General features: G+C 38.9%; 1 protein-coding gene across 1 annotated transcript; it reads right to left on the bottom strand.

Annotated features, from left to right (window-relative positions):
- Nucleotides 1-1116: 1116 nt before the first annotated feature.
- On the bottom strand, nucleotides 1117-9280 carry LOC137281699 (mitochondrial import inner membrane translocase subunit TIM14-like). Its single transcript, XM_067813111.1, has 6 exons — nucleotides 9105-9280; nucleotides 7326-7377; nucleotides 4460-4536; nucleotides 3170-3246; nucleotides 1747-1817; nucleotides 1117-1322 (listed from the first exon to the last, which is right to left on the bottom strand). The coding sequence occupies exons 1-6, from the start codon at nucleotides 9105-9107 to the stop codon at nucleotides 1246-1248; spliced, it is 357 nt and encodes a 118-aa protein (XP_067669212.1). The 5' UTR covers nucleotides 9108-9280; the 3' UTR covers nucleotides 1117-1245.
- Nucleotides 9281-9579: the final 299 nt, after the last annotated feature.

Genomic DNA, 9579 nt, shown 5'->3' with positions numbered 1-9579 from the left:
CTCGCATGTAAGAAGACTTGTCATATTCTCTATGCTGCGCAGTCATAATTGCGCTACAGTTTGCCCGTAGACTATGCTTACTTATACTGATTCACCCTCCTACCTAGTTTCCGAGTTCCATACTTTCGTCTTTTATGTGTCTACACATCTAATTAAGCATCATTGTTTGAATGATTTAGTTTCACTGAGAAAATATCCTAAAACGTGTAACACTATTCCGATTTGATCCTGTGAAAGTTTCTTTACTAAGGTTACACAGGGCTGTCATCAATGTTGCAGAGCAAGGGATGGAGTAAGTTTGATGTTTAAATATGTATTGTGATATTTTGTCTGTCGCAGTTTTATTCAAGGATATTTATATAGCGCACAAAACCATGTTAATAGTGCTTGCTCAGGGCGCTGGTATTTTCCCCTGGATCATTGGAAGTCAATCTCCACTCCCTTGGGAGTATACAACTTGTGCAGCCTCCAGACACACCAGGTTTATTGTGGCTCTTTCACCCTAAAGAGGCACCCAATTCACAGCTGGGTTGACTGGGACACTCAGTCATGTTACTTTGTCCAAGTTCACTACAGGTTGCTGTTCCTGCAACTTGGTGTTTGCACATATTCATGTGTGCAGCATCTGGTCATATACCAATGGATTTGTGGGTTCTTTCAAGTGCACAGGGTTGTTTATGGGATAACACTGAAAGAGTCTGCACACAAAGTCGACAACTCCACGGTTGTTACACTGGGTAACAGGTGGACTCAATTCCAAAACCGAAACCTTGATTGCTGGAACAATAGCCTGGCGCTTTGGCTAGCTCGCCCCACACTCCCGGGCATTACCAGAAGAATATCTACATAACAATGAAAAACAAAATGAAGGGCACACTGAAAAGACTGCACAAGGTCAGACTCTTCTGATTTATGTATATGTGCATTTGTTTACATATTGTAAGCAGGCCAAGTGGTTAAAGGTTTGACTCCTCACACGGATGAGTTCGATTCTCTACATGGTTGCAATGGGTGAAACCCATTTCTGGTGTCACCTGCCCCGATATCACTGGAATAGTGCTGAATGTGGCATAAAACCCAACTAACTCAGAGCTAAATTAAAACTAAAAACATCCATTATCCATATATATTTTATTGTCAAATCCCGCTATATACAATAAACTGATCATACTGACATATCTGGGGTGGTGACCTGCTACACTGTCCACCTCCAACAGTCACACTTCATACACACTCATATTGAAATCAGGAACTCCCCGGCCGCGTGTTGTCCAGGCAGTCCTTGGCTTCATTAATCTTAGCTGCCAGGAAGGGGGAGCCACCTAGAATAATGCATCATATCTTAAACAAGACTTTTTTGATGGGCATTCTAGAAGATGAGTTGATGAAGAACGAAGTTTTACAGTCATGCAACCTCTTTTATTCTGTGAACGGTGACGTTTTGAAACAGATTGTAATATAACTTGCTTTGCAACAACGAATATATGTCAAATATTTTGTCCTTCACAGAATAAAAGAAGTTGTATATCCATAAAAATTGTCATCATTCTTCACATGTTAAACACTGAAGAATGAGCTCAGTCTTACGCTGCATTCAGCAATATTCTAACAATATAACAGCAGTTTGCAAAAAATGATCAAGTTTGGACCAGCAAGGATTACAGAAGATTAAGTTCTAACCCAGTTCTTCATGGATGACTATACAATGAAGCATGTAGTGTTTGAATCTGGGCTTCTGATACATACCTCTGTCAGGGTGGTTCAACAACATTATTCTCTTATGTGCTTCTTTGATTTTGGCCTTGCTTGCAGATGGACTGAAAGTAACAAATTGGAACATGTTCAGAAACTTTCCCATATTAGTTTTCTTAATGTTTGAGAACCATCTATGACTCATCATGGTTTGACATTATAACATGGCCCTGCAAATTTCATTCAGGGCCTGTAGATTTTACAGCTTGCAGGCATCAGCAAGCACTGACAGCCACCTGGCAAATTAAAGTATTGTGAACACTGTTGAAAACTATTCATTCATCCTACAAAGAGCAAAAAGTAAGTTGTTAAAATGACTCCTGAGAGGATTACTGTCATGTCAGTAAAGAGAAGATCACAGGGCCATGACTCCATTAAATATTGTAACACAGGTCCTCCTTTTACAACTACACTGTGACATTCAAGTCCTGAAAACACATACCACATTTGGTTTCCCATCTATAAATGTTTTTGAGAAAGTCTGTTCTCATCATCTTGGACAGATTGACAGATGGAGCTCAAACCTATATCCCCCTCCTACTTCACGACTGGGAATAATACCAAGTATGCAGACCTCCAGATAAGCTCTTGACCGTGTCGGTATGATACCCATACTTTTGAAACAGTGTAGGTATTTCAAATTCGAGTGAGTATCTATACTTTTAGATACTGTAGCTAATACAGCTTTACCCACGTGTAGTCCAAAAACTTTCAAAGTAAATTTGGTCTACACACCTTTTAATCACAGAATATTTATTACTATGGCTGAATACCAGTAAAAACTGCAAATGGCTGCAGAGATGGTATAAATCTAGCTAGGTTTCAATGGTGATCTATCTTCAGTTGTTTGGCGATCCTCAGCATTTTTCACACCGTACTGTCCTAATTTGAAATCCTAATTTAGCGACATATGTTAGTTTTATTTTTTATTACTGTGATATACTAATTGCTTTTACTGTCCTTCATCAATAGTTTTTCAGATTTTGCGCTTTTATTTGAGAAGACATGAAGTGAAATCCAAGTATATTTGCAGTTTGAAACCATAAGTGGAAATCATCTAGTAACCCACAGAAAAGTAAGATACCATTATTTGATTGCCCGAAATGAAAACTGACTTGTCCTGGGCATTGAGCGATGGGATTTTTGAACAGGTGGTTACCATGGTTACACAAGAATCCTACAAAAGGTATGGCTCACCTGCCTGCAAGGAGCTGAGATGTGAGTAGCACAGTTACCATGGTTACTCAACAGACAAACAAAAGCTGGGGTCTAACATGACCACCAGCACCTGTATAGTGATAAATGAACAGTTACCATGGTGATGCAACATGTATAAGGACTGGGCCCAATGCTTAGATTTCCGCACAGTTACCATGGGAACATGACTAACAGCAACAGGCAGTGGGTGATGGCTTACCTGATCCCAAGTACCAGCCCAGCTTCTCTCTTGGTCATCTTTGGGTCAAAGCCTCCTTTGTAGTACTTGCTGAAGGCCTGGGGAGTTTACAAAGTTGAAATCACTTTCCAGCAATCGCAATTCAAAACCATAAAATTAATAATTTAGTATGGTACGTTTCTTCAAAAACATGCCATTGTTGGCACTGTTGGTTCAGATAGATGTAACAGATGTCATGTTACAGGAAAACAACTTAACACAAATTAATTGCCCAGTCTAAATGTAGTGTATTCCTGCAATTGACACGTTTTGAATGTTTCAAATTTACCTATTCTTCAAACTGAAGTGGAAGATTTTTCTAAACAAAGTGAGAGAAGAAAATTAACTTGTAAAAGAATGAGTGTAGAATTTTGTGGGAAAAGTATAAAGAGATTGAGAGAAGAGAGACAAGCACCTTAACCAGACTGGACATAGTGAAAGACACAGAGAGACAGATGATGAAGGATGAGTGAGCGAATGAGTTGTTTTACGTTGCACTCAGCAATATTCCAGCTATATGGCACCTGTTTGTAAATAATCAAATCTGCACCAGACAATTCAGTGATCAACAGCATGAGCATCGATACAATGAAAAGTGTCAACTAAAGAAACCAGCTTGACCACCCGATCACGTTCGTCACCATTTATTACAAGTACTGGTTACTGAGGACCAATCCTAAGATGCTCCGGTGAATGATCAAAGGCGCCGACAGTACTTTATCAGACGATAATGGGCACTTTTTGTAAGCGTCCTCGTGCTTTAACTATAATAGTTCAGGGCGAAAGTGTGCTTTATTACACTATACATGGTGGTAGAACGAACTGTATTTCTTAATTCTACCACAGATCTTCAGAGGTCAGATCATGAAGATGCAGACAAAAGAATAATCTGTCATGACAAATATCACCTGATATGATCGATGTCAATTCAAGCTACTAAATACAGAGTCTCTTTGATGAAATCTTTGAAATGGAAAAGGATCATTTTGCCATGGGACTCCTTTGAAACTTCACCAGTGTCCAGAGACAGTATGTCTTGTCTTGGCACAATATGATCAGTATTTGGCCAATTCATTTCTCCATTAATATGTGATGGGGTAGCCTTGTGGTTAAGGTCTATGCCTGTAATGCCAAAAACCTAGGTTTGAATCTCCATATGGGCACAATGTGTGGAGCCCATTTCTGGTGTCCTCTGCTGTGATATTGCTGGAATATTGCTAAAAGTTGCTAAAACTAAACTCACTCCCCAAATTCCATGAAGCATTAACTTACACCTGACTGAGGAAGAGCATCTAGTTGTTTCTTCAGTGTCTGTTGAGCGACGCGTCCGTAACGTACAAGATAACGACCTGGAAAAAGTGAAACTTGTTACTTTACACCACTGTGCAGTCATTATTGCTGCCTTACTTGTTTACAGAACATCCAACTTACTTGTTTTCTACATCCATAGATACAAACAATTTATATAATTAAAATGCATATGTCCAAGAGTAATAGGCCTTGTTTTGTCATGAACAATCACTATGTCTCAAGGTTTAGGACTAGGAGGCTGGAAATAAATGTCAGGGACGGTAAAATAAATTTGAGACAATTGTTACTTCAACACCTCAGGTTATAACAGAAAACATGTTTAACTGTATGATTCAATGGGGCAATAATTAATAATCTTACTTTTATGATTGTCTGGGACGTATTTGCTACAGTTCTTAGCAAACAAAAATAAAGAAAATTTGCAATGCTGATGTATTTGCATATTTTATGGAATTATACTGAATGGGTGGTGTGAGGTCTTGTGCATAGAGACCAGGGACTAGATTTTCACAGCTCTCTTAGTGCTAAGACAGTCATAAATTAATGTTAATGAATGACACTTACAGCTATCTTAGCGCTAAGACAGCTCCAAAATTATGGGCCCTGGCCTAGATTTTTTTAAGCTCTCTTAGTGCTAAGATAGACATATGTTAATGTATGCCACTTAGACTATCTCTTAGCGCTATGATAGACATACGTTAATGTATGCCACTTAGACTATCTCTTAGTGAGTGAGAGTGAGTTTAGTTTTATGCCGCACTCAGCAATATTCCAGCTATATGGTGGCGGTCTGTAAATAATCGAGTCTGGACCAGACAATCCAGTGATCAACAACATGAGCATCGATCTGCACAGTTGGGAACCGATGACATGTGTCAACCAAGTCAGCGCGTCTGACCACCCGATCCCGTTAGTCGCCTCTTACGACAAACTGAGTCACCTTTTATGGCAAGCATGGGTTGCTGAAGGCCTATTCAACCCCGGAACCTTCACGGGTCTTATCTCTTAGCACTAAGATAGACATAAGTTAATGTATGCCACTTAGACTATCTTAGCGCAAATAGCACTTAAAAAATCTAGACGCAGGTCACAGATCAGTTAAACAACCATGGTCTGCAGGTCATGGACAGTCCACGGCTGGATAACTGTGTTTGACAGCTTAACTCCTGTGAGTTACTATGGGAGTTTGTTATTCAGATCTCCCAGCTGACTCACTGATACGCATTGAATGCATCGATCCATGCGCCACATATCTTTACATTGTTGTATATCCCGATATGATACATATAATAAGCCATGAAACATCGATGTTTAACTTGGGATATTGCCGAATTGTGATATCTGTCAAGAAAAACGTCTCACTTTTGTTTGAGGATTAAAATATATGCTTCCTTATTTTCCCTTCATAAGTAAACCTTTTCAAAAATTCTTGCATCAAGGCCTGTGTCAGACACAGCGAATTAACAAAATCTGTGTATAAACTTAATTATCTCATTTCTGAAAGAACATTAAACAACACTGGCAGAATTTGATAAAAGTAAATATATCCTCAACAAGCCCGAGATATTGGCATTTTTTCAACTTGTGGCGATATATTTGATACTGAAAGACACTCGGGTAAGTTTCTATATCTATTGCATCCTAACACTGTGGTTCATGTATCGTATTGCACCCAAATTGGGATATATGTTATGCCCATATTACTGGGGTGTGTATCATATTGCAACACCATTTTCAACATACGTGTGATATTATCTTACCTCACACATAAATGTCACTTTCAGACTGGCTGAGCTAACTTCTACTACTTTCAATGCACTCCACTTACAAGCAAGCAACATTTCTACGTACACTGCTAGGAATGCCAAAATCATTTGGTATTTCGTGGTATTAATTCTTTATCATGAATAACATTGAATCATGTATGATGTGCAGAAATTATAGAAGTTTTGAGAATGCAAATCGATGGATGGGAAATAACTCTAAATCTGCTTTTCATGTCTGCTAAATCTAGTGATGGCTACAAAAAGATTTGTACCAGTGTTTCAAACAATTCAAAATTAACATTGAGGCGTTTAGTAAGATAAATATGTTGTTATTCTTGGATCAAGATTAATATATTTTCTTACCTCACACATAAATGTCGTTTCTAGTTGGTTAAATGCTCTTCTATTATTTTGAACGTACACCATTTAACAAACAAAGGTAATTTCAATGTAGCCTGCTGCCAGTGGCAACTCATTTGGCACTTCGTGGTAGTACTTTTTCTTCTCGAAAATCATTGAATCACTCATGATGCATGGCAATTACCAATGTTTTTCAAATGCAAATTGATGTAAGGGATATAACTCTGAATCTGTTTTTCATGTTTTGTCTGCAAAACCTAGCAATGGCTACAAAAAGGTTTGCCTTGCATTGCAATAAAAAAATTTTGACAAAATGTTGAAATGTAGCCCCTTGTGAATATCAAGAAGGGGTATTACACTGTGGCGATTTTAGAAATAAAATACCTGCGGGAAAAACAGCAAGATGCAAAATTCAAATCATACTATTCATACAGGTTGGCTGATGATCCAATACCCATGCTTCGAACAGTTCCACAATAACATCAAAGGGTTCTATTAGATAAATATGTTGTCCACTGGTCCCTCGGGGCGTTGATATACCCTCAATGTTTGTTTAAGTTCCCTGAGCCCGAAAGGTGACGGGAACATATACAACATCAAGGATACATCAACCCATGCCCCTCTCATGACCAGTGAACGACTTACAATGTTCACCTCATGTATTTCTTTGTGTGCAGCATCATAGCTTCACAGTGACTTACCTCCGAAACCAACCGCTGCAAGGCCAAGCCCGGCTAGGACAAGACCTGATGACTGCAAAACAAATAAAATAATTAAATAGTTCACTGAGCACCTTGCAGGCAGATAGATATGGATGTGCTTTTAAGCTTGTGCACATTCACTGGAGTATGAACCTTCAAAGACTAAGGCCATATATAAACATGACAGACATTGAGCATCTCTTCTCAAACTTGGTAAAGGTTATGAGCGCCAAAATGTGTTGGTCAGATTCTTATGCATATGTTTCACAGTTGTATGACAGGCCTCTTGTCCGGACTCACTTAAACTTCACTTCAAAATATTATGAAGTGCTAAGACACTTTGAAAATACCTTCTCGTTCATCTTGCTTAAGTATCATTGAATTAATGCCATTTTAAATTTCTGACAAGACATGGCTACAGGGCGGTGGGGTAGCCTTGTGGATAAAACGCTTGCTCATCAAGCTGAAGACCCGGGTTTGACTCTCTACATGAACATAATGTGGGAAGCCCATCACTGGTGTCCCTTGAATTGATGTTGCTGAAATATTGCTAAAAGTGGCATAAAACCCAACCCACTATTTTAAATAGTTAGAACTTACTACGAGGTACCAGAGGCTGCACAGAGTCAAAGAAAGTTTCACATCCTTTAAGAGACTGGATACCGTAGTTTGTGTGCATACCGTATGCAACGAGATGTGACAGTAGGAGTGTGTATTTCTGATATGCAGTTATTACCCTTTGCCTTCATTCTATTTATACTTCATATTTTGGCCACACAAGCATTTATCTTGCAGTAAACCTGAGCATGAGTTATCTCCCCTTATGAAATTTAATATGAGTATGCTATTTCAATTGAGGACAATGTTGATACCCTTTGGTAACATAATTTTTGCTATTTTTAAATATGAATCTAGAGTGAATTTATTATAATAATCACATCAAGAAGAGCAACCTGGGGAATGAGCTCGTCACAATCTACGTGTCTGTATTGTGATTTTGTCTAGGGTACGTTCCTTCAAACAAAACGTATCTGGGGTACACATTTGTAGTACTGTTCTCGTAGTGTTGGTGGGGTCATTGTCAACGTTGGTACTACAAATGTGCACCATATGATGTTAAGCAAAGGGAAGTACCCAAAATCACAATACAGAAATATACCCTTTGAACATTCCATTCATTTTCTTGATCAGAACTGCAATACTGTTGAATTAAGCACACTTAATTGCATTATATAAGAAACAACAAAACACAGTAATGAATATTTCAGTTACGTAACACTCACAATCAGTATGATAACTTGTACAGGAACAACTGCACCAGAATTTGCTTCTTGGTTGTGGTATATCTTTCACTATTTTAGCTTAGAACATGGTACATTTGTGTATACATACAGAACCATATCTTGAGGTACATACCTGCACTTCCCTCTCTGACGCAACCTCGGTAGAGGTACTAAGCTGCAAACTGCAAACTGCATTGTTACAGTGTTACCATCGTTACAATCTGTTAGATCATTGATGCATAACATTACCTCAATAAAAGTAAGATTGGGTGAGTATAGTTTTACGCCGCTTTTAGCAATATTCAAGCAGTCGCGACAGGGGACACCAGAAACGGGCTTCACACACTGCACCCATGTGGGTAATCAAAGTCGGGTCTTCGGCATGGCAAACAAACGCTTTTGAAACCATGTACCTGACTATCAGCATTACGCTCCCCCTCTGCGTTCATGCTCAAAGTCAAATTACAAACACTGCGAGTAAGGCCTCAGCACTTACCATCGTATACAGACTGTGACTTTTTTCTGCAGATTACTCTTGAGTAAACCCCCTTTAGTAAAGCTGATCTTTTAAGGGGCTCTCGAAACGTTTACATCTCAACCTCAGACTCAAGTTCTGTTATCACACGCAATTCGTGCATTGCCTTGCACGTCCGGATATGGGTAACAGGTGCGCGATGTTGTAATGACATTTCTCGGTTATTTCATTCACAGTTATTTCATTTCTAATAACGCTAGGAATATTGAACGATTTAAGACTGAAAATACTGTCTCAGGTATTATACAACACTACTGACATAAGCAAACATTTTGCGACATATCGACATCCGGTTTTCTCCAGTACGTTGCCAAATCCGCCACCATCCTTAACTGTTTAGAGTTGAAACAACTTTCATTTCAAATGCACGAGAACACCCAACTCCATTTCTATCACCAGCTGTATCGGAAAGTAACCTCTACTAACGTAAACAAAT

The sequence above is a fragment of the Haliotis asinina genome, chromosome 4 (genome assembly GCF_037392515.1).
Source record: "Haliotis asinina isolate JCU_RB_2024 chromosome 4, JCU_Hal_asi_v2, whole genome shotgun sequence".
Lineage (NCBI taxonomy): Eukaryota > Metazoa > Mollusca > Gastropoda > Lepetellida > Haliotidae > Haliotis > Haliotis asinina.
Note: the sequence above shows the minus strand (reverse complement) of the source record. Positions and strands in the feature narration are given on the sequence as shown.